Source organism: Adiantum capillus-veneris, chromosome 18 (assembly GCF_014529385.1).
Source record: "Adiantum capillus-veneris isolate H3 chromosome 18, ASM1452938v2, whole genome shotgun sequence".
NCBI lineage: Eukaryota > Viridiplantae > Streptophyta > Polypodiopsida > Polypodiales > Pteridaceae > Adiantum > Adiantum capillus-veneris.
Window position 1 is genome coordinate 104736409 of NC_140948.1, and position 25944 is coordinate 104762352.

The 25944-nt window shown below is 42.8% G+C and overlaps 1 protein-coding gene across 5 annotated transcripts in view; it reads right to left on the reverse strand.

Annotated features, from left to right (window-relative positions):
• Positions 1 to 6767: 6767 nt before the first annotated feature.
• LOC147436132 (uncharacterized) overlaps positions 6768 to 25944 on the reverse strand; it is a 41189-nt gene continuing 22012 nt past the window's right edge. For 2 of the 5 annotated variants that reach the window (XM_086489037.1, XM_086489040.1), the window contains exons 5-7: positions 9618 to 9747; positions 8590 to 8745; positions 7838 to 8500 (exon numbers count right to left, since the gene is read on the reverse strand). In XM_086489037.1, the coding sequence (XP_086345163.1) occupies positions 8351 to 8500; positions 8590 to 8745; positions 9618 to 9747 (436 nt within the window). In that variant the 3' untranslated portion in view covers positions 7838 to 8350. Of the gene's footprint in view, positions 7194 to 7217; positions 7602 to 7837; positions 8501 to 8589; positions 8746 to 9617; positions 9748 to 25944 lie in introns of those variants that run through there. The other 3 variants (XM_086489041.1, XM_086489039.1, XM_086489038.1) reach the window with 3 other exon arrangements.

A 25944-nucleotide genomic window follows, 5' to 3' on the forward strand; every position in this document is an offset into this window, starting at 1 on the left:
AGAGAGAGAGAGAGAGAGAGAGAGAGAGAGAGAAGTAGCCATAGGTGGAATAGAAGAGAGAGAGAAGCATGCGACGTTGAGGAATTGTTAAGTAAAACATGATCAACATTTGAAAGAAAAGGACACATGGAGTAACACAAAAGAACTTCTTCTATTTCATTTTATGAGAATTGAGCTTCATAATCTTTGCTATGCAAATGAGTGGCGAGGAAGTCACATCCTTCTCTCCCAATAGTAGCATGTGCATGCCATTGGATTCGAGCATTAAGATGTTGTGCTCATAGCTACGCTTAAGCAATGGTCCTAGAATATGTAACCACTCTTGACCTAGTACCACATCTGTCTCCTCCATGTTCATAACCTCGAAGTTCAAGGACGTGTGATACCCTTGAATTTCTAGTGGCACATATTTCACTTGAGTGTCCCACATTGGCATCATGGGCGTTCATCATTGCGCTACGTTGTAACGTTGGGAACTCGGAGTCTAAGGCAACTTGAGCCATTTCACTAACTTATAGTTAATGAAATTGTGCAAAGCACCATCTTCCACCAAGATCCGCACCGTGTGCCCTTGGATGAACCCATGCATATGCACTAGCTCATGTGGACCGAAGGTCCTCGGCTGCCACATGGAAGCCATGATACAACATTCATGCACCACCTTGGTGTGTGTTACCTCCACACGGGAGAAACAAGAGGAAGACACAAGAGGCAACACCTACACCCTGTGCACGCCTCTCTGTTTTCCTTGGGTAGCAATTTTTCCCTTGGGACAATCCTTTTTTTCGTGCCCACTCTCTAAACATGTGAAAAAGAGTTGTTATGTTTAAGCTTTCTCAAAATCTTCAGTGGTGAAGAGAGGACCCCTTGGGCTTTTTAGAGGCCTCCGATGCAGCTACTATAAACTTTCTTTTATTGTGCTCATGTTGTGTGTGTGTATTTGCATGTATAGTGATAGACACGTGATTATTATGCAGTGGTCTCTCATTGGGATCGTCGTGAATATAAGCTTGCACTATAGTCTCCTCAAGCATCTTGCGATCCTGATTGTTGACATGCTTCTTAAGCTCTGGTGTCAGACCGCGGATAAACCCACACACCTGTGAAAGGTATCCAACCCCTCCATATTGAGAATGAAATCACAATAGTGCACAACGTTATTATGTTCCACTGTGGATATCTCGAAAGTGGTGGCTGATTCATGGGTCGTATGGTCCCTCTTTGACATAATTGCAATTGTAGTAGCACTCATTAGTTTCATAATTTTTCCACTTTTATTTGATCACCCACCATTTAGGTTGTTATGGCATATTTGGTGCTATAGGTTTTGGCACACTTGTCTAAAGACCTTATTTGTCCTTCTCACTAGCTCAGCCATGATTTTCCCCACATTGGCTACTTAAGTGTTAGTCTTCTTGGTTATAGTTTCATTCATTGTGGAACTTGTTTCATTGGTTAAGGCATCAGCTTCTTCAGCTATCTCGCCATAAGCTTCACAGTTTTCCACAAGATACAAGGCTTCTTTTGTCTCTCCCGCCAAAGAAGAAAATCCCTTCAAATGAAAAGAAATTTTGAGTTTTTTGTTCTTAAGACCCTTAATGAACATCACTATTAATCTATCTTGTTGCGGTACGTCTCTAGGTGGGCATCTCTCAAGATATTGCTTAAATCTTAGGAAAGATTCCTTTACCTTTTCGTTGTTTTTCTATTTAAAAGCATAGAATTACAAAACGGTATCATGGAAAAAGCTTCTCAATTCAGTGATTGGAACCATGTCAAAGTCGTTCCTTCCAAAGTCAATCCAAATCCTTTGTACTGGGTATGAAAATTGTGCACTTCCTCTACTCTTAAGACTTGCTTAAATAGCAATACATGTGCATGAGGATCTCTAGATCCACCATATTTTTTTCTCACACATTTGGCGACTTGTGATGGTCTCATCCTTCATGGTTCAACCATATACCTAATCATTCCTAGATCTCTCACAAAGGATTCTCTGCCTACCTTGTTTGCGCATGGAGGAAATCTTGGTGGAACTCTTTTAGTCACTCTTTCTAGGTCTCCATTTCCAAATTGTAATCCTCTTGACCTCATTATAGTGGTATGTCCCCATGTTTGGCTCATTGGATTGAGGTTTTGGCTCCCATGTATAGCAATTCTAGATGTTTGTGATCCCATTGACCCCATAGGGTGAGTCCTTGAAATGTATGTATGTTCTCTAGATTCTTTGAATCTTGTTCTCCTTACATCTGAATCTCATAGCCCTGTGGATTAATCTCAAATCTCCTTGGTGGGCTTGCACTCTGATTGTATGTAATATATAGAGATTGGATTTCCCATATAGGTGTACTTGTTCAGTTCAAACGGATCAACAATTATGTACTCTTAGCCATACGTGTCCACCAATAGGACTTGCACTTCCTTAAGCAGTTGTATGTGTAAATACGTAAAGGTTTTTATGATTAGTCACCTTTTTAACATTGGGTTCTACACACTTATAGAAGTTATATTGATCCCCATTTACAAACCTATAAAGTCCCATAGAGGCGTAATATGTAGGAACTCTTGTGGCTTGATTGGTCATAATGAACCTAGCACTCAATTTTTTTATTATAGGGGGTTTATCCTCTGGCTCCTCGTCTACCTTGTCTTTGTTACCAATACTTCATTTGTCATCTATGTATGGGTCAAATACAAACCGATACTCAACTCCATTATCATCAAAATATCTATCCCCATTGTGATCCAAATGATGCAACTCTTTTGTCGGGTTGCTGCCAACCATGGATTGCAATCCATATTCCTAAGCATTTGCCCCTAATCTCTAGGTAGCTGCTTACTCTTTATGTCTACAAGCTAAGCCCACAATTTTTCTCCAATTTGGATCTCGTTTGATGGGTCAAACCCAAGTTCCTTGGTCTACAATGTGGTTTTTGGCCTCCTTTTTCATTTTGGCACTTTTTCTTGACATTTTGATTGATGATCGAGCCCCCTATCTAAGCTTTTCTATGCTAGCTTTGTGCAAAGGTTACCTCTCTAGTTAGATTTGACTTTAGGGTACATGGACTCGATCGCAGGATCTGCCTTCCATATTTTTACCTCTTGTAGAGGAGGCCAAGGGCTGCAACTCCTAATGTATTTTTAGATTTGGATGTCAAGATTTAGTTTCCCCTTGTGATTTGTTTAGGTCTGGCAAATTTCAAACTATCTTCCCAAATTTACCAGTTTCACCTAACTTCTCTTTGAGCTACATACATCACCATCCATGTTCCCTCTTAGCTTGCATTCAAACTTTCCAGATTTTCTCTACAAGTATGTGAAAGCTATTCCCTTGTTTTTAGTCGATTGACCAAGCTAGCATTGGCTTTATTGTCTTCCATAGTGAGTTTGTAAATTGTCGTTTTAGACTTACCTTGGACTTTTTGGCTCTAGCCCCGAATTTCTTCTCTATGTTTCTCCAAACATCATGAGTACTAATGCACTCATCAATAAAATGCATGTAATTGTCATACATGTAAATTATGATAATTCGTAGGGCTTCCTTATCTTTAGCTAGATTTTGTGCACTCATGGAACAAGTTTGTATACCTCCACTAGTAAACAAGTCACTAATGGTTTTCTTTACAATCCCTCAAAGTCCCTTCTTGATTAGGCATCTCTTAAGACTAGTTTTCCACGTGTGGAAACCATCGTTGTTGATTCTCTCCATCCCTTTTTTCCACCATTGTGCTATTAGGTCTCCCCAATCTTGGAAAAATAAAAATCCTTTCAAAACATCTTAAGTGTGTGAGTAAAGGGTGAGTTTAGAAAATGAAAAAGATCCATGAAGGTGGAAAGTCAAAAAAAAAAAAATTGTGCCCGTATAAAGAGGTGGTTCACTTCACATTGGTACATTTTTGTTTTTTCTCCTCTTTATTTTCCCTTGAGTGTTTTCTTCTCTTTAAGTGCTAATGAAGGGGTCTTAGTGATTATTTCAAGGAGACTCTCAAAGAAGAATGCACCACCATCTAGATACAACAAGTTTGGTTGTGCTAAATACAAGAAGTTTCCAAATATAGCTCAATTTGATGTGAGAAAATGGAAAAATGACTCTTTGAATGCAAAAAAAATAGAGAGAAAATTTTTATGAGAAAACTTTGCCTTTGCCTCTGCCTCTGCCTCTGACTTGCTATTGGAAATACCGCTTGGATGTGTGTAGCTCTAGTTCTAGCACTGTGGAAACTACTTCTTGTTTGGAGATGGTACTATGTTACTGGTGAGAAAATTTATTGCTTAGGAGAATAGAACGATAACCACTATGTGAAGGCTCCCTTGCTAAGTGTGGCAGTTTGGCACCAATGGACAAAAATAGTGCAAGAATCAATCCTTGAGTACCTGACCTTTGATTCTAAGTCACATTTGATGGCTTGTGGAGTAAGCCCAACTCCCAAAAATAGGGTATGTGAGAACCGGTGGGAGTGATCCCTATCAGACCTGGATCTTGTGGTACTATAGTAAATCGACCTCTTGAAGTCTACCTAAAGATAGGGTCGAACCCATGACCAAGTCCACAAGGGTTTTACCCTTAGCAAGGTGCCCCGTGGGCCTTGAGATGCTATAGGAGCCCAAAAAGTTATATTTATACTTTATTTAGGCAAAATTCCTACACCCCCACACACACCTAAATTTGGTAAAAAGGTTTAAGGGAGCTAATGCCACTCTAAAGTTGTGATTAGGGACTCAACAAAAACCTAAAATTGGGAGCTTCAGCACACACATGCAACCATTAATCAAGATTCAAGAGATATTTATTTTTGACGATGGCAAATAGGGGAATAGTGACACTAGATGCAATGCATAATTCCATTAGCAGTGATTCCAATCATAGTATTCAGCCATCAACTATACCATTTGAAGGAATTTAGTCAAGGATAACTCAAATACACCAAAAAGTGAGTGTGAGAGGTGCCTAGGAGAGAGACTTATTGGAATGGCTATTTAGGGAATGGATGATGGGAAAACCTATGTACAAATGCTAATCAAGCATGTAGAGTAGAAGGACTTGTTGGAATGGCTTATAGAATGGATTATTCCTTGGTTGCTCACACATCAATTTGGCAATTGATATGTAGAAAAATGACTAACTAGGGAATTAAGAGGTTATTAACCCCTTCAAGCTCTAATACCACTCGTAGAATTAGGGAGGATAAAGCAAAGAAGGATTTCCATGTTGTAGAGTACACCATTAGACAAGAGATTGAACCAAAAGATGAACTAAACTTGATTAATGAACAAGAAAAATGAGTACAAGGTTGCACCCGATATAAGGCAGCAAGCGTGTAGAACATGAGCATGAGTCCAAAGTCATCCTCAATCATCTTACCTTTATGGTTCAACCCCTATTTGTACAAGCATATATGGCTCTTCCTCTATCTTATAGGATCAAGCACATCACTCACATTATTAGTTGCCAATTTGGACTCCATGTAGACCAACAAAGATTCACACCAAGCAACATAACCAAAGGCCAAAGTCCACAAAGCCCAACAATCTAGCCATTGAATGTGAGGGCATATTGGTTCTAAGTTTTTGCAGTTTAGCTAAACAAAAATCTAGATGAGGACCCAACACCAACAAAACAAATTTCCACATCTAGGAAGTATAACTCTTTGAAAACAACAACAAATTGGACGAATGCTTAGAAACTCTTTGTGTAGTGGGAACAGCACACTAAGGACTTCCAAAGTCCCCTATCCTAGTATGGTTTTTCAAAACTTTCAAGTAAAGTATCAACAATGACCATGTCAAATCTTCCATTGCGTGTTTCATTGCAAGGCATGCAGAATGCACTTTGGAAGACCACAATTTGAATTTATACACACAAACAAAAGGTAACCATCCCATTCACATACTTCTACGAATTGTACTTTCGAGGTGCACAATTAAGCCCCTTTGGAGGATGAACCCATTAAGGGCTTATTTCCAAGGAATGAGTCTTGAAGTTCCCTTTTTTGTATCAACTGTAATAGATTGCATGCCTTCATAATGTGGCTATTGACAACCTTCAATCTAATCAATATTCTCTCATGCTCTACTAACCCTTCACTTTTCTTCCTTTATGTGTTACATTCCATTGATTCAAGAGCAAAGGAGACTAAGAGACAATCTTTTACGGCAGTACATGTTGCAATGATAGTAAACTCGTATTAATTAGGTACCTAGACGACATCCTTTCTTTGCCAAAGGATGTCTAGGTGCTTACATGTCGATACTTAGCTCAACACCATACTCACTGATATCAATGCGGTATCAAGTTTTGCTTTAATGATTGCCCAAGATTTCAAAACAAGAGCCTGTTTTCATGCTTGCCCTTTAACCTCACATGCATGAAATAGCCATAGCATGATTGAAGCAACACTTTGTGGTCTTGCCCATATGACATACAGTCAGTGCCTTTGATCTAAAAAAAATGTGCAGTAGTTTGGATACTCCAAGATGTTGGTCCCCACCTCGTTTATGACCAAGAGGTTAAAGACCCAACTTTCATGTTGCGTGGCCGACCATGGCACATCTGCACTTTTCAATAATTAAATGGTTCAATAAGATATCTGGCATTACCACAAATCGATTTGGAAAACGAGCATACGGACATCTCCACAGGTTTCCAATAATACAAATCATCTTGAGAGAGAGAGAGAGAGAGAGAGAGAGAGAGAGAGAGAGAGAGAGAGAGAGAGAGAGGTATGCACATACATTGCACACTTGCATGCATGTGCAAGAAAATGCAGTGCAAAGAAAACATATTCCATTACAATTGCTCAAAGAAGCAGTTATAGCTCCATGTACATTGAAGCTCAGGAGACCAAAGTTAGGATGCTGGAAAGGATCAACATAAAAGACATTACGTAGTCAATATTGAATGCTTGCACTAAAAGAGTGATGCAGTTTTACTCAATGCAAGCTCAATATTGGCGATACAACCATCACTTGTGGGAAGCCTTGTTAAACCTGGCATTCAAGATGCACTGTATGGCATTTGCTTTTTGAAGGCTGTCGTCACATGACAACATTCCCCTCTTGAGGCTTTCTTTGCCGATCCATTCATGAATTACAAGTTGAATGGACTGCAACATCCCATCAAACCGTCCAATTTCTCTGCCATTCTATATCATCGTGCAACGAAGACAATGCCAACCTCTCTGTCCCTCACTCTCCTATAAGAAAAAGAGAAGAAAAACAAGCAAAACAGATCACATCCTTTGTAGCTTGACATAATTTCAACCAGCCCATTGGGCTAATACTACAAAATTAGTTATTGGGGATCTGGAACTAATTCTAACACATATGTGCGTCAAGGTCAATTGATGGGGATTTTTAGGCAAATTTTTGACTATTTTTGGCATTTCTCTGCATTCCCAGGGTATTTTTAAGTTTCTGGCGCAACTTTGGGCCCAAAATAACAATACAAATTGTATGAAAAACACACACATGCACACACCCCCTTCATGCTTTCTCTCACGTGCATTCTCGAACCCATAACACACAACACCCATACACCACTTCTCAACACCGGCCCGAGCATTCACTGCCTTGCTCTTCCCTGCACTCACATGTAGGGTCCTCTGCACACAAAAAAGCAAAACAGAAAACCACCACACACCATAAGATGCACAGTCAAGCTTCTTTGGCTTCCACAACTCGGGGACTGAATACAACATCCCAGGAGAGAAGACTTCCAATAGCAGACATGACGTACATACCAATTGTGCCTTTTGACGATTCAATGATACAAAAAACCAATTGTGCCTTTTGACGATTCAATGATACAAAAAACCAATCGTGCCTTTTGACGATTCAATGATACAAAAAGGCACACATGCTAAATTACACACCTTAAAAAGAAAAACCCTTGTGCCAATTTTGGATGGATCGCCCCAATTTTTGTATGGTTTACTCCTTTGGACACTAAAGATCTATCTTCAAGTGTCTTAAGCAAAATTTATCACCGATAAGATCACAGATAGAGGCAGTTGTGTCTACAAATAATGAACCATTTCATCTAGAGAGACCACAAAATGATCTACAATTCTAGTTCTATCATCTTCTATTGAGAGAGAACCAATCTTCCTACGAAGAGATACACAAAGACTTGTCTTTAGAGATGTTTGGGAGATTGACAAAGGGGTAATTTGGGGATTTTGGACAAAAAATAAGGACATTTGGGAACTTTTGGTACTGTATGCAGGTCATTTTGGATATATAAGGGGTATTTTGGGGGGAATTTTGGCAATTTTCCCTTGATCTTCTTAACTGCTAACTTCTTATGCTGCTTGCTGGTATTAAAATCTGTACTTACTTTCTAAATTCCAAATTAGTGTCTTGATGGTTTTTTGGCAGGGACAAGTGGCCTAACGGACAATCTGTTCTTGGTGTTCATCAAGCTTCCAGAAAGAACTGCCACGCCACAAATAGGAGAACTTTGTACTCCTGCAAAGGGAATGACTTCTACAATCACCACCATCTGCTTTCAACAAAAGTGGTTCTTGAGTGCAAGCTTAAACAAATGCAGATGATGATTGCTGCATAGAAAACTGCTGGAAAGAATCGAACCTGAGGTGTTAGAAGGTCAACAACTGTGTGAGGGGCTGCATTCGCCATGGCTGCTGTCACCAGGTGAATACAGCTCATTCTATCGAGCCGTTCATCATTTGTTGATTTATCAACTTCTTTAGCCTCAAAGCCATGTCTGTTGAAACTAACCGCGTACTGCAAAATCTCCATAAACACAATCACCATTAATGAGCTATCTGAAAATTCAACATCTCTCACTCAATTATGGATGGATATAATCCAACATCTCTGACTCAAGACCTGCATAGCATTCATACTTTAGAGATACCGAGTAACTTTCTGAGAACTTGAAGAAGACAAGTGATGCTTTGCAGTGAAAGCAATCAAATCATCAATTTTAATACTTGAATATGGTGTGCACAAGAAATTACAGGCTCCATTGATAAGGCTAAGAACGCTTTGATGTTTTCTTCATCTACTTTAATTAATCCATTTGCTTTGACATTTTCTTCATCTATTTTAATTAATCCATTTACATTGGCCAACCTATTCAGATTATCATACAAGCAAGCTTATCAACTAATTATTTCAAATTTATGCACCCAATTCAGTCAGAATTGCTCTTATACAACCAGAATTCAATACATCAGACTATAAGTATGACCATAACAAGGAGGGTAGTCACAGACAATCAACAGAAGCAAACGCATTTGATCGAAAGAATTGCACCATTGAGCCTTTGAGGAAATGATCTTCCATAAAACTAACCACTCAACAAATTACTGTAGCCTCTATTTGAGACATTAAAGTTCAAACCTTGGGCTTTCTTAAAATCGAATTCAGATGCATGAAGCTCGCGAGTACCAGCCAGAGTTTAGAAAAGAGGGGCTTAACTAATCCGTATTGCTTTGCTTTATCAAACACTTTTCCACCATTGTAAACTTAAACGTGCTCAAAGATCTTACTGCGAGATACAGAATCTGCTGCCCCATGGTTTTGGTCTTGCGCTCAAAGTAGTGTGTGAAAACGCAAACTCAGATAAGCTAGATCAAAAGAAGAGACTAAACCTTTAGTGGCTGCTTCTCTGTCGGAAGAGAGTTTCCAAGGTACTCCATGACAAGTTTAGTCACCAGTGCACTCAAGTTCTCCCTTGAATAGACACAACTAGCTTGGACAGGTATCATCCGCTCACACCATCTGCAAGCAGCAATCAGATTCCAACCCATCTTCTAGGGGAACAAATCCGGCAAACAAACAAAACACCCACTGTCATCTATGCTATATAGAAAACTATACCTCTGATTGATAGCGCCTGTAAATGAGAGAAAGATGCAAATGAATGCAACAGCGAAACAATTACTTCAAGTGACACAGTACGATCGCATACAGGGCACATCATATCAAGCTGGGAGATGCCATCAGGCCTTCATCAGCCTTTGGAATCAGGTCTCTTCTAGAAATACCAGCCACTTATCAGGCCCTCCCCCCCCCCCCTTCTTGGTTTTATTTTGAAAGAGTCTCCCTTGATCATCCACTTCCGTATCATTATTATTATACGTTACAAAACCACAAAACTTTTGGTTTTGCAGAGAGAGAGAGAGAGAGAGGTAGCGCAATTAAAGGGCTACCCCATAGAGGGCCTTCCAATTGGGCTTACCTGATTCACTGGCCCAATCAATAGTAATGGCCATTTCCAAGTCTCCATTCCCCGTTTCCCTTCCAACTATCCATACCAAATCCCCGTTCCGTGTTTCGGACGTGAGTACCTGTAACAAGGAATGGCATTACATGCCCGTTGCCGTTCCATGTTCCGATTTCCCGTTCTGGATGACTATAATGGGTGCCCCTTACTCCACCAGCAGCCGGTTAACAATCTCAAGTTTTCAACAGTCAGCCCCCTATCTATCTATCTATCTATCTATCTATCTATCTATCTATCTATATATATATATATATATATATATATATATATATATATATATATATATATATATATATGAAAAGAGGCTGATTCTATTACTTGAAAATCCCCCAAAACTCCCAAATGGTGCCTATTCTGAGGGTAAGTACATCATTGTTTACAAAGCAAGCCCATGGGCATCAAACGGGAAACTGAAAAACGAGATACAACTAGGCACATGGCCAAACAATAAAGACGGGAGGCCAGGGTTAAAAACCTCTCCTAAAGAGAGTAAAAAGTGCCCTGGAAAGCTAAGTGGAGAGAGGATGACAGTAGCCTCTCGAAGATAGGCACTTCGACCAAAAGTCTTTTCACAACCGTAGATCAAGAACCGAAGCCACCCAAAGCCACCAGCGGTGAAGATGATAATGAGCAACTTACTAGAAGCTCCGCGTCCGGCAAAAGCCTGTAGCGGAAGGGCACCACGTGCCAGTACAATTGGAGGTTTTGTAAAGCGTTTCTCTCAGTAACCTCCTACAGGTTTGTACCACTGACAGAGCAGATTGAGAAGTATTGTTGTGGGCTGCCTAAAGGGCTTCGAGATTACTGTACAAAGAACAGAGTGGCTACCCTCACTCAGCTTATGGAAGTTGCCAACATTGGCCTTGCCTTGTTGAAGGGAGAGGACAATGGGTTTCCGGGTAACGTGAAAGGGGGGCAGCAAAAGAAAAATTCAACAAAGAAGCCCTTTGTGAAAACGGCTCTTGAAGCGTCAGACGGGTCAGAAAAGGTCACCAAGGATAATGACTCACCCGGAACTTTTGGAGCGCAGGCAAAGAAACAGAAAAGGAAGCCTTTTGTGCGTAAGTTGCTCGAGGAAAAGAAGGCCTTGATGGCTGAGAATAAATTCTTTATATGCGAGCAGCCTGGTCACTTTGCTGCAGATTGTTCACAAAGGAAAAGACCAGCTGACTCAGATGATAAAGAGGACAAGAAAGGAAAGAAGCCCAAACCCACGGCAAGTTTAGTGCCAGACATGGTGGGTGACAAGCCAAGCACGGATGCCAGCGAGTTATGCTGAGCATGGGGTAAAGTCAGAGACCAGACGGCACTTATTTTCTTCAATCCCAGGTGCCAAAGCGAACTTTATCTCACTAGAATTAGCTACGAAGTTGGGCATCAAAGCTGAAGAGATGGGGTACACGACAGAGGCAGGGTTGGCATGTCCTGGCCACTAAGAGTGTGTTACTCCCATCATTGGAAAGTTGTGTCTGCATATTCAATTGTATGTGGACACATAAGAGTTTTATATCATGCCATTGGAAGGGTGTGATGTGCTACTGGGAATCCCGTGGATGTTTAGGATACATGGCGAGCTCGATGTCTTCAGCGAAACGATCATCCTTCAGCATTGGGGCAAAACTTATGTTTTGGATGTAAAGCTCAAAGGAGAGTCTGTCACTATTGTATCTGCTTCGGCTATCACTTCTGTAATTAAACATCATCTTTCTGCGTACTTGGTTTTTGCACGTGATGTTTCAGATAGTTGTCAGTCAAATTTATATGTGTTAGATAAAGAAAGGTCAGCATGTTCGCGAGAGTTTAATGACTGTTTTTCTGATTCATTACCGTCACAATTGCCACTGGAGAGACCTGAGGACCATGCAGTAGATTTGGTGCCAGGGTGTAGACTACCAAACAGACCTCCCTACAGGGTTAGTACGGCTCAACACAAAGAGATTATGGGCCAAGTTGAGGAGCTTTTAGAGAAGGGGCTGATTCAGCCTAGTTCTTCACCTTTTTGCTCCCCAGTGCTCCTAGTGCAGAAGAAGGCTAGCTCTTGGCGCATGTGTATTGACTACCATGCGTTCAATAAGAATACCATCAAGAACAGGTTTCCTATCCCAAGGATGGTTGATATTCTTGACCGTTTAGAGGGTGCTGCAATTTTCAGCAGGATAGACCTTAAGAGTGGGTACCATCAGATCCGCACAAGACTGCGTTTAGGACGACGCTTGGTCTCTATGAGTTTTTAGAGATGCCATTTGGTCTTACAAATGCTCTTGCTGTTACGAGGACGTGGCAATTGTTAGCTATGTCACGAGGACGTGGCAACTGCTAACCTTAGTTGTTGGTTTCTTTCCAATGAGTTTTGTTTTATTTTTGAGACCCTCTTTTTGAAGTTGCAAATGGTCGAACATTGTATGGCCAATGTGAACGGTAGTTTCACCCGCAGACGGGAAGTTGGTTGGCACTGGAATTCGTATAGTAAGAGGATGTCTAGGCTCAGTGCAAGATCATGTAGGTCCCCCCGTATCACTTAGCAAGTTGGTGGATACTAGGAAGTGAACTCAATAAAGGTATAAAGTCAAGGTGGGATCACCAACGGAAAGTATCCGACAGTTGGGCCACATTGCACTTTTGGATGCGGTCCCAATGAGGATAGATGGTCAGATGACCAATGGGAGCCCAACGGAAGCATCTCCTAAAAATTAGGGAACTGCTATTTTGGGCCGTGAAATGTGTTTGCGTCATTACCTTCGGTATGACAAGGGGAACATTTTACAACTCTGCTCGGAAGTCAACTGGGCAACAAGTCGGGAGATTTTTAGGCGGCAACCCCGAAACGGGAAAATGCTTGTAATTGCGCCAAGTGGCACATTCCTGTGCGCTTTCCTCTTGCATCAAGAAGTGGCGCTGATTTTTAAGCTGGGAGAGGCCTCATTTTGCATTTGTCACAGGTTACGAGCTATGGAGTGCTTTCTTTCACTCAATGTAGAGTGTGGTGCTAGGAGTGATGCCCTGCACACTACACGCTGCTCTCTCTCTCCCCTATGTGCAGTTTATGTGATGCCCCATAAGAGGGCTCTTCATTTAATTGATGTACAGTTGTGTGGTTTGATGTTTTTGTGCTGAAGCAAGAGCCTCCTTGAGCAAGAACAGGGGTAGCTAATTGCTACCCCAAAGCAGGCATCGCTGAGGGTCATAACCTCACCGTACAAGTGCGTTTTCAGCACCCGAGCCGTGTGTGTGCTTAAGTGTTGATTCCCGTCGTAGGTTTCCTTTGTACGTTCTCTCTGTGTGTGTCTAAAGTAAAGAATTTCGGGTGAAAGCCAAAGCCTACCGCCCCACGGGCCGGTTTCAAGGTTCCGTTGCCGGGACATCAATCACTTTTCCTCAAAGAGTGAGCCTCGGTTGTTTTGGGTAAAGACACAGAGTACAGGAATGTGGGATTACATTATGGCCAACAAAGGGAAGGGCATTATGGAAGAGGGTTCCTCTTCAAAGGACAGACAGGAAACTGCTATGGTGTTGGAGATTGGCAAGAGCTCACGGCCACGTCAGTTTGTAGCTCCTGTTGATGTGAATGTTCCTCCAATAGTACAGGGCTTTATGACGGGGCAACTTAAGGATGATGCCTTCAGGACTCAGTTAGTTGCCGCAGTGAATGTCTTTTCGCAACTGGTGCAGAACCCAAGGTTTATGGAGTTCTTGCAAGCGCCACCAGTGCAACAACAAAATAGGCAACCTACACCGCATACAGAGCTTGTTGAGGCTCAAGTCCAAGTACTTCATGCGACTCAGCAGGATAGGGAACACTCGCATGTTGCGGAGTCAAGGGCTCCAAAACAGGTTCCTCCCGTGCTTGAGCAGGTGGTTAGGACGCCTATTCCACAGGTTATGCCAGTTCAGTCCGCCACCTTCAGAGCCTGCATGCTGTCTTGAATGGACAGGGAACTAGTTACCAGGCAATGCACCCAGTTTTTCCACCACCCACGGTACATCCTGGGTATTTCGGGGGTGGATCAGTGTTCCAAAGTATGGCTGATTATGCGCCTGGAAGTCAGCCGTACATGCCAGGAACAGTGTTGGGGGGTATGCAAGGCATGATGCCAAACCCCATGTATGGTAGCATTGGCATGCAACAGGGTTTTCAGTGCAACCAAGGCCAGTTTGGGGTGCCACAGGGTCATTTTGGCATGGCTGGTTTTTTTGGACAGCAGCCAGATATCGCACCCACGACACAAAATGTTAATGGCCAAGATGTGTCGATCATGCCTACTACAGTGCCCATGTTGCAGACTATTCCTTATGACAATTTGGGGGCACTGGAGAAGCCGAAAGCTTACAAAGAAGGTGGTGCAGCTGTAAAGTTCAACACTTTCAATGGCTTCGAGGATAAAGCAAAGGCTCTTACTTTCCTCCAACAATTTGATACAGCTTATGCAGGAGGGAATTTTACAGAGGCCTCTAAGGTCAGGAAAGTTGCCCCTTTCTTAAAGGACAATGCGCTTACATGGTGGATGACACTGTTAATGCAAGGACAGGCACCCGCCACTGGGGTTTACTTCAAGCAAATGTTTGCATCTGCTCGGCCGTCAAATGAATTTGAAGCCGACGTCATGACAGATTGGCACCAGCTTACTTCGACTACATGCAATAGCTTGCTGGAGTACAGTCGGAGGTTTTGTGAAGCGTTACTCTCAGTGACCTCCTACAGATTTGTGCCATTGACAAAGCAGATAGAGAAGTACTGTCGTGGGCTGCCTAAAGGGCTTCGCGATTACTGTACCGAGAACAAAGTGGCTACCCTCACTCAGCTTATGGAAGTTGCTAACACTGTTCTTGCCTTGTTGAAAGGAGAGGACAGTGGGTTTCCAAGCAACAGGAAAGGAGGGAAGCAAAAGAAAAATTCAGCGAAGAAGCCCTTTGTGAAAACGGCTCCTAAAGCGTCACAGGGGTCAGAAAAGGCCACCAAAGACAAGGATTCAGCCGGGACTTCTAGAGCGCAAGCAAAGAAACAGAAAAGGAAGCCTTTTGTGCGCAAGTCGTTGTCACGTGCGCATCTAACCCTATGTGTACGTGGACAAGCTACTTCATGACATGGGTTCAGTTCAGTTAGATTAGGAAGTGTTCTGGCACTTTTGTGAGTCTGTTCGCAGACCGTGCATGTCCAGACACTTAGAGTAGATGCATATCCTCTAGTTGCACACATCATGATCATCAGATTTCCATAAGAACCCATCAAGAGCATTTTTACAGTGCATAGATCTATTTTCCCTATTTTTGACATTTTTCACTTATTATTTTTAAGTGACTTTTGGGTAGGGCAAATTCAGTAAGGAAATATATAAGAAACCTAGCGCTAGCATTCCACAGCAGAAGAGGCAACGAGAACCAAGGGTTCAACAGGCACCTTCTCAGCAAGACCACCCCCGGTAGCAATGCAAATCAGCCACAAGAAACCGGCATTTTTCAGCAATGCAAATCAGCCAGCGTTTTGCAATTGCAGATCTCCTGGCGACAGCAAGCCAAGCAGAAGCCATGGCGTTTTTGTAGCAGATTTCCACAGCAACAACAGATCAGCCCTAGCGTAAGCAGATTTTCCACAGACCCCGGATCCAGCCTAGCGTTTTTGCATGAAGACAACCTGGCGGTTGCAGATCAGCCCCGTGGCAGTGCAACAGCGGCAGAACAATAGAATGCCTAGCGTTTTTGCATCAAGGACCCAGATCAGCCCCTAGCATTTTTGGATCAGCAGTCAACATAGCGTTTTTGCAGATTCTCCGTGACAAGATCATCCCTTGCACTAGCGTTTTCAAATTTCAGCAGTCAGATCCTACAGAACAAGTCCCAAACCTCGCAGATCTCACCTTCCCACAGCAAATCCTCGCCGCGCTGTCAGATCAACGAGCGTTTGCAGATTCAGCCCGAAAAACGCAGATTTCAGCATCTGCGTTTTCAGCGCGTCGTCGTCACATCATCGTCATCGGCATCGTCACAAACAGAGTCAGAATTCAGCAGATAAAGATTTGCAGATTTCAGCCATTAGCGTTTTCAGATTTCAGCCCGTCTCGTCATCGTCCTCATTGTCGTCGACATCGTCGGCAAGTCCAAAGCATTGTAGAGATTTGTGCAATCAATAGTAGACCGCTCTCGCCATAGACAGTGGGGCCTTCGGAGGAGGTTTGAGAACATTCTGGTGTTCGTATTCTTCTCTCTCTATCTCTCCGTCTTAGTACTTTCATTCACAGTGTTCACCACTTTGTTTGTGTGCATTGCACTCTCTCACTAAAGGAACAGAAAGTTCTCCCTTCCGTAAGTAAAAGAAACCTTGAGCCCAGTTCGGAGCACTCATCTTGAGCAAAGTTCAACATTCACTTCCGCTGCACCTTACAGTCGCTCGAGCAAAAGAAGGTCCTAATGGTTGAAAACAAATGCTTTATATGCGAGCAGCTTGGTCACTTTGCTACCAATTGTCCACAAAGGAAAAGACCAGCTGACTCACATGATAAAGAGGACCAGAAAGGCAAGAAGCCTAAACCCACGGCAGGTTTGGTGCCAAATATGGTGGGTGATAGGCCCAGTACAGATGCCAGTGAGTTATGCAGGGCATGGGATAAAGTTAGGGATCAGACGACACTCATCTTCTTTGATCCTGGTGCCAAAGCCAACTTTATCTCACCAGAGTTAGCTATGAAGCTGGGCATCATAGCTGAAGAGATGGGGTACACAGCACAAGCAAGGTTGGCATGTCCTAGCCACTCAGAGTGTGTTACTCCCATTATTGGAAAGCTACGTCTGCATATTCAGTCGTATGTGAACACAGAAGAGTTCTATATCATGCCATTGGAAGGGTACGATGCGCTACTTGGAATTCCGTGGATGTTCAGAGTGCATGGCGTGCTGGAAGCCTTTGACAAGACGATCACCCTTCAGCATAGGGGCAAAACTCATGTTTTGGATGTAAAGCTCAAAGGGGAGTCTATCCCTATTTTATTTGCTTCTGCTATCACTTCTGTAATAAAGAATCATCTTTCTATTTACTTGATTTTTGCATGTGATGTCTCAGATAATTGTCAGTCAAATTTATCTTTGTTAGATAAAGAAAGGTCAACATTTTTGGGAGAGTTTAGTGATTGTTTCTCTGATTCATTACCTTCGCAATTGCCGCCAGAAAGACCTGAGGACCATCGGATAGATTTGGTGCCAGGGTGTAGCCCACCAAATAGACCTCCCTACAGGGTTAGCACGGCGCAACAGAAAGAGATTATGGGCGAGGTTGAGGAGTTATTAGAGAAGGGGCTGATTCAGCCTAGTTCTTCACCCTTTTGCTCCCCAGTGCTCCTAGTGCAGAAGAAGGATGGCTCATGGCGCATGTGTATTGATTACCGTGCGTTGAATAAGAATACCATCAAGAATAGGTTTCCTATTCCTAGAATTGATGATATTCTCGATCGTTTAGAGGGTGCTGCAATTTTCAGCAGGATAGACCTTAAGAGTGGGTACCATCAGATTCGTGTAAGGCCAAAGGATATGCACAAGACTGCGTTCAGAACGACATTTGGTCTTTATAAGTTTCTAGTGATGCAGTTTGGGCTAACAAATGCTCCTGCCACATTCAACAGAATGGTGGACCGGATTTTCCACTCGCATCAACAGTTTGTTGGGACGTTCTTTGATGACATGATAGTCTATTTGAAGAATGAAGAGGAGCATAGGCGTCACTTGACCATTGGGTTCGGAGAGCTACGCAGTCATAGGTTACTTGTCAATCCTAAGAAAAGTGAATTCTTCCTCGAAGAGATGCACTTTCTCGGCCACATAGTCTCAAAGGATGGTGTCAGAATGGATCCTGCAAAGGTTGAAGCTATTAAGACATGGGCAGACTTGAAGATTGTGCACGATGTCAGAAGCTTCTTGGGATTGTGTTCCTACTATAGAACGTTTATCAGGAATTTTGCAGAGATAGCATCACCTCTTCACACATTGCAAAAGAAAGAGGTCACTTTCAGATGGACCCAAAAAGAGATTTCAGCTTTTAGTCTCTTAAAGGAAAAGTTGACTTCAAATCCAGTAATTGTTTTGCCAGATCTCAGGAAGTCATTTGTGGTCGAGTGTGACGCGTGAGGCAGTAGCATCGGAGCAGTGCTAATGCAAGATGGACGGGTAGTAGCTTATGAAAGCCGAATTTTGCAAGGGCCAGAGAATATGCAAGTCTATGAGAAAGAGCTCTTGGTCGTGATTCATGCGCTTTCTAGCTGGAAGCACTACCTCTTAGGTGCTGATTTTGTTTGTCCAAACAGACCATCAGACCTTGCGATACTTCTTGACACAGTCAAAGTTATCCGAAAAGCATATGCGATGGGCAAACATTCTATCTATGTTCCACTTCCAGATTATGCATGTGGAAGGCAAGAAGAATGTTGTTGGCTGATGCGTTATCAAGGAAGCCACAAATTTCAGCTGTGTCAATTCCTTATCATCATGAGTTGGATGACATGAAGGAACAGTATGCTACTGATGAAGATTTTTGCAAGGATCTTTGAACAATTGCAAGAGGGGCAACATCATGAGCACTACCTCCTCAGAGATGGTTTTATGATGATGCATGGCAGACTTTGTGTCACTAGGCCAGTGCGACATAAGGTCATGAAAGAGAGTCATGTCCCACCGTATGCAGGGCATCGTGGTATTGATGCGACAGTTAAAGCGATAGAGACATTCTTCTATTGGCCTACCTTGAGGAGAGATGTGGATGCCTTTGTGCGAGCATGCATGATTTGCCAAAAGGTCAAGTTTGACAGGCAAAAGGCACCAGGGCTGTTACAACCACTGCCGCTTCCGGATAAGCCATGGGAAAGCATTGCTATGGACTTTATCTTTGATCTTCCAAGAACGCCAACACAAAATGATGGTATAGACCATTATCTGCAGGTTGAGTAAGCAACCCATTTTATCCTTGTCAGGAAGAAGACAAAATCTCATCAGATGGCACGCTTGTTTATGTTCAATGTGTGTAAGTATCATGGTATGTCACAATCCATTGTCAGTGATCGTGATCCTCGCATGACCAGTTTGTTCTGGAGAGGATTTTTTGAGAACATGGGCACTACGCTCAAGTTCTCGTCTTCGTTTCATCCACAAATTGATGGACAATAAGAAGAGGCTAATTCTATTGTCTTAGATTTGCTGAAATGCTATGCAAGGTGGTACCAAACGTAATGTACGTTGTTCCGTACAGGAAAAAATTTTATGTACGCAAAAATACGTACTCTTGTAAAAAAACCGCAAAGTACTAGATTTTCTAGGACATTTCCAATAAAAAACCAGAGAGAAGTCAACAACTTATAGACATTCAAAGACACGTTTTACAAGACAACCATATATTGTATAACTACTGCAAGAGACTTAGATTTTTTTTTTAAATCAGCACCGTACGGCTCCACACCCCCCTCCCTCCCAAACAAAAACAAAAAAAAAAACCGGCGTACAGATTGTTCCGTACGGTACGGATCCGTACAGAACATCCGTACGGTACGGAAACGATCCGTACGTACGCGTTGATCCAACCTTGATGCTATGTGTCAGATAATAAGGGCAAGTGGGAACAGTGTTTGCCTATGGTTGAGTACACGTACAATAATACGGTGCATTCCTCAACTGGCAAAGCACCTTTCAAGATTGTTGAAGGCGGCAAAAAAGTTCCTCCCATTTTGCATACAAAGGACAAAATCTTTGAGGCAGCTCGATATGTTGAGAACATGGATGAAATGTATAAGAAAAATAAAGTTGCCTTGGAGAAGACTCAAGCAAAGCAGAAAAAGGCTGATGATCATCACCGTCGTGAATTGTTGTTATCACCTGGTACTGTTAAGGTTCGAAAAGGCAAGGTTAAAGAAGATGAAGGGCAAGGCAAGGAACGGTTGTTTCCTAAGCTCAGTATGCGTTAATTTGGGCCTTTTTAAGTGCTTGACAAGATCAACGATGTGGGTTACAAGTTGAAATTGCATGATGCATGGAAGATTTATAATGCGTTTCAAGTGAGTCTTCTAAGACCCTTCGTGGGTGATGTGCCAGAAGATATGCCAGATAAGGATCAGCCAGAAGTTGAGGAACTTGATGAGATCCTGGTACTTGAGCAAGTTTTGGCACATAAGGCTAGAAAAGTTACAGGATAGGTTGCAAGACGCTATTTGGTGAAGTTCAAGAACTATCCGCCTATGGATGCAAAGTGGATGGAAGAGCATGAACTGTCAGAGTCACCAAATGTATTGCAACTTTACCTTGAAGCCTTTGGGTTACAGACTAGCTATGCCCCAACCCAACGTGTGCAAAGGAGGGGTAATGATAGAGCTAGTAGATCAAATGTACATATGAATTCAGTGTAATGGATGGAAATGACAAAAGTATGAAGGTCTCATTAAGTCATTTGTATTTATGTATAACAACCTTTCTTGCGAATACATGCGATGATAAAAGAGTGCTAACAACACAAGATCGTCAGTGGCGTGTATTTATGGTATGCAATCGAGGACGTTTGCGATTTCAAGAGGGGGGTATGTCACGAGGACGTAGCAATTGTTAACTATGTCACGAGGACGTGGCAATTGCTAACCTTAGTTGGTGGTTTCTTTCCAATGATTTTTGTTTTATTTCTGAGACCCTCTTTTTGAGGTTGCAAATGGTCGAACATTGTATGGCCAATGTGAATGGTAGTTTCACCCGCAGACCGGAAGTTGGTCGGCACTGAAATTCATATAGTAAGAGGATGTCTAGGTTAAGTGCAAGATCATGTAGGTCCCCCCGTCGTACTTAGCAAGTTGGTGGATACTAGGAAGTGAACTCAATAAAGGCATAAAGTCAAGGTGGGATCGCCAACGGAAAGTATCCGACAGTTGGGCCACATTGCACTTTTGGATGCGGTCCCAATGAGGATAGATAGTGTCACCAGCGTGTGACTACTATCTATCCTTTTTGTTGATTTCTTTCTTATTATTTATTCATTTTCACTTTTTGGAAACACCCCTCGGGAAATCTAACTGCCTTGCATTGCATAGCTAGTGTGGAACTGTTCAGAGGGAGTCCAGGCTTGAGGGCAAGAGAGCACTAAGGTTGGACAAGGTCTATGGTTAGCCAAAGTGGAGTCATTGACTAGCCAAAGTGGAATCCTTTGCTACAAAAGCTACATTTCAGTTCTGGGTGTGGCTGCACTGTACAAAGAGGGTCAGATGACTTAGAAAGATACAATGGCAGCATCTCCTAAAATTTAGGGAACTACTATTTTGGGACCTGAAAATGTATTCACGTCATTACCTCCGGAATGACAAGGGGAACATTTTATTACTCATCCGTGAAATCATCTGGGCAACCGGTCAGGATATTTTTAAGCGGCGAACCCGAAACGGGAAAATGCTTGTAAATGCGCCAAGTGGCACATTTCTGTGCACTTGCCTCTTCAAGAAGAAAGGGCGCTGAATTTTAAGTTGGGAGAGGCCTTCACTTGCATTCTATCACACAGGTTGAGAGCTATTGAGTGCTTCCTTTCCCTCTTATGTACAGTGCGGTGCCAGGAGTGATGGCCCTCTCTCTCCCCTATGGCAGTATGTTATGTCCCTCTAGTGGGCTTTTCATTTGACCAATGTACAGTTGTGTAGGTTCATGCACGATTGCCGAGGCAAGAGCCCCTTGCACAGGTACTGGATTAGCTAGCCGCTAATCCCCCACAGGTACAGGTGATTCGGAGAGGTTTCACGTGCGAAATCTCGTCCGATTCAAAGGGCAAGTAGCCCTACAAGTGCAGGAGCTCGAGGACTTGCTACGGATGCGACCGGCACGCAAAACGGAGCCCGAAACATTGAATTACAGCCTGCTGTGTATTCTTGCAGATTTAGGGTTTTGGCCCTAAACGAACCCTAATACCCCCAGGACGTTCGGGGACGCGAGGGGACCGTTGTACAAGTGATCTGGCGCATTTTCGGGGCAGAAAACAGAGAATTCAGCGTGCTGCAGATTCTCGCCAGGTTTTACAAAGTGTCCGCATGCGTCGGGAAAGCCATCCAATGCGTGGAATACTGACTGTGAAGGGTCCTAGTACAGTTATGTTGCCGAAATCAGGCCAGAACAGTTGAAATTCAGCCAAGATTGTGTCGGGCAGCTTGTAGGGAACCACAACTTTTATTCCCTCTGTTAAAGAATAAAGAAATACCGAAAGGGGCGCCTAATTTAGGGGCCAGTCTAGTGTCAGTCTTCTCATACAGGTGCAATCTAGCAGCCTGTATCCCTTTCCCCTTTGTTGTGTCTTGAAAGTACAGGTAACGTGGGCGACAAATTAAATGGGTGAAAGCAAATAAGGTTTAAGTCTAAGGTCTACCGCCCTTTTAAGGTTTAAGTCTAAGTCCAAGGTTTCCTCCCGACGCATTGGCCTACCCAAAGGGTTGAGAAAGTACTGCACGAAGACCAAAGTCACTACTTTGACGCAGCTCATCGAGGTAGCAAACACTGGTAATGGTTTGCTCAAGGGAGAAGATTGTGAATTTAATACTGGCGTCAAGGAAGGATCGGCCAAGAAAAATTCAGCGAAGAAGTACGTTCCCAATGAGGTTCCTAAAGGGACTTAGGAGCCAGCTAACGCAGGGAAAGGCAAAGCTACGGCTGAATCAGAAAAGGGACCAGCAAAGAAATGGAAAATACGTTTTCCTCGCAAGTCGGAAGAGCAAAAGAAGGTCCTGAGGTCAGAGAACAAATGCTTTATCTGTGAGCAGCCTGGCCACATTGCTTACAATTGTCCTCAAAAGAAAAGGCCAGCTGATTCGGAAGACAAGGAGGACAGGAAAGAAAAGAGGCCCATGGCTGGTCTAGTGCCAGATATGGTGGGCGACAAGCCAAATTCAGATGCAAGTGAGCTTTGCAGAGCATGGGGAAAGGTTAGGGATCAAACAGTGCTTATCTTCTTTGATCCAGGTGCCAAAGCCAACTTCATTTCCCCAGAATTGGCTTCAAAGTTGGGAATCAGACCTGAAGAGATGGGGTATACAACAGAGGCAGGTTTGGCATGTCCTGGCCATACAGAGGCTGTGACACCTATCATCGGAAAGTTGCGCCTACATATCGAGTCCTATGTAGATGCTGAAGAATTTTACATCATGCCACTGGACGGATGTGATGTGTTGCTAGGTATTCCTTGGTTGTTTCGTGTACAGGGAATCATGGATGCCTACAACAAAAAGATCACTGTACAAAGCAAGGGAAAGACTCACATTCTGGATGTAAAGCTTAAAGGGGAGTCTATTCCCACTGTATCAGCTTCTGCTATTACTTCGGTAATGAAAAAGCATCTTTCTGCGTACTTGGTTTTTGCACGTGAAGTGTCAGATTGAGATGAATCAAATTTATCTGTGTTAGATAAAGAAAGGTCAATGTTTTTACAACAGTATAGTGACTATTTTTTCGATTCATTACCGTCTCAATTACCGCCAGAGAGACTCGAGGACCATGCGATAGATTTGGTGCCAGGCAGTAGCCCACCAAATAAGCCTCCGTACAGGGTTAGTGCAGCTCAGCAGAAAGAGATAATGAGCCAAGTACGGGAGCTGTTAGAAAAGGGGCTGATTCAGCCCAATTCATCTCCATTCTGTTCTCCAGTGTTGTTGGTGCAGAAAAAGGATGGCTCATGGCGTATGTGCATCGACTACCGTGCACTCAACAAGAATACCATCAAGAATAGGTTCCCTATACCTAGAATTGATGATATTCTGGGCAAATTAGAAGGAGCAACTATGTTTAGCAGGATAGATCTAAAGAGTGGGTACCATCAGATCCGCATTAGATCAGAGGATGTGCACAAGACTGCTTTTAGAACAACGTTTGGCCTTTACGAATTTTTAGTGATGCTCTTTGGTCTCACAAATGCTCCTGCTACGTTAAATAGGATGATGGACGGAATTTTCCATCCACACCAGCAGTTTGTTGGTACATTCTTTGATGACATGATAGTCTACTCAAAGAATGAAGAGGAGCATAGGCATCACTTGGCCATTGTGTTCAAAGAGCTACGCAGCCATAGGTTGCTCATCAATGCAAAGAAAAGTGAATTTTTTCTGGAAGAGATTCACTTTCTGGGACACATTGTCTCAAAGGATGGTGTCAGAATGGATCCTGCAAAAGTTAAAGCGATCAAGTCATGGCCAGATTTGAAGACGATGCACGATGTCCGAAGCTTCTTGGGACTATGCTCCTATTACAGAAGGTTTATCCGAAATTTCGCTGAGATTGCTTCACCTTTACATGCTCTTCAAAAGAAGGCAGTCACCTTTAGATGGACACAGAAAGAGATTTCAGCTTTTAATCTCTTAAAGAAAAGATGACTTCAGATCCAGTCATAGTGTTGCCAGATCTTAGGAAGTCATTTGTGGTCCAGTGTGACGCCTGTGGTAGTAGCATTGGTGCAGTGTTAATGCAAGATGGTAGGGTAGTAGCCTATGAGAGTAGAATCTTGCAAGGGCCAGAAAAGACTAAGCAAGTCTATGAAAAAGAACTGCAGGCCGTCATTCATGCGCTCTTAAGTTGGAAACACTACTTGCTAGGTGCAGATTTCGTTGTCCAGACGGATCATCAGACCTTGCGATACTTCTTGACACAGGCAAAGTTATCTGAGAAGCATATGCGATGGACAAATATCTTGTCCATGTTCCATTTTCAGATTGTGCATGTGGAAGGCAAGAAGCACGTTGTGGCTGATGCCTTGTCAAGGAAGCCACAAATTTCAGCTGTGTCAATTCCTTATCATCATGAACTTGATGATATGAGGGAACAATATGCAAATGATGAAGATTTTGCAAGGGTCCTCGAGCAGCTAATGGATGGACAACGTCATGAACACTATCTTCTCAAAGATGGGTTCATGATGATGCATGGCAGATTGTGTGTCACAAAGCCATTACGACGCAAAGTTATGGAAGAGAGTCATGTCCCACCGTAAGCAGGGCATCGTGGTATCGATGCTACAGTTAAAGCGGTTGAGACATTCTTCTACTGGCCTACATTGAGAAGAGATGTGGATGCCTTTGTGCGAGAATGCCTAATATGCTAGAAGGTCAAGTTTGACAGGCAAAAGGCACCAAGGTTATTGCAACCACTACCTATTCCAGATAAACCATGGGAAAGTATTGCTATGGATTTATCCTTGATCTTCCGAGAACGCAGACAGGAAACGATGGTATTTGGACCATCATTTGCAGATTCAACAAGCAGGCTCATTTTATTCCTGTCAGGAAGAAGATAAAACCAGATCAGATGGCACGCTTGTTTATGAGCAATATTTTCAAGTATCATGGCATGCCACAGTCGATTGTTAGCGACCGTGATCCACGCATGACAAGTTGTTCTGGAGAGGCTTGTTTGAGAATATGGGCACAACACTCAAATTCTCTTTGTCATTTCATCCTCAAACAGATGGGCAGTCAGAAGAGGCAGATTCTACTCTCCTAGATCTGCTGAAGTGCTACGTGTCAGAGCATAAAGGAAAGTGGGAGCAGTATTTGCCATTGGTGGAGTATGCATACAATAATACAGTGCATTCATCAACTGGCAAGGCACCTTTTGAGATAGTTGAAGGTGGCAAGAAAGTTCCTCCCATAATGCATACAAAGGACAAGATATTTGAAGCAGACAAGTATGTTCAGGACATGGATGAAATGTACAAGAAGGTCAAA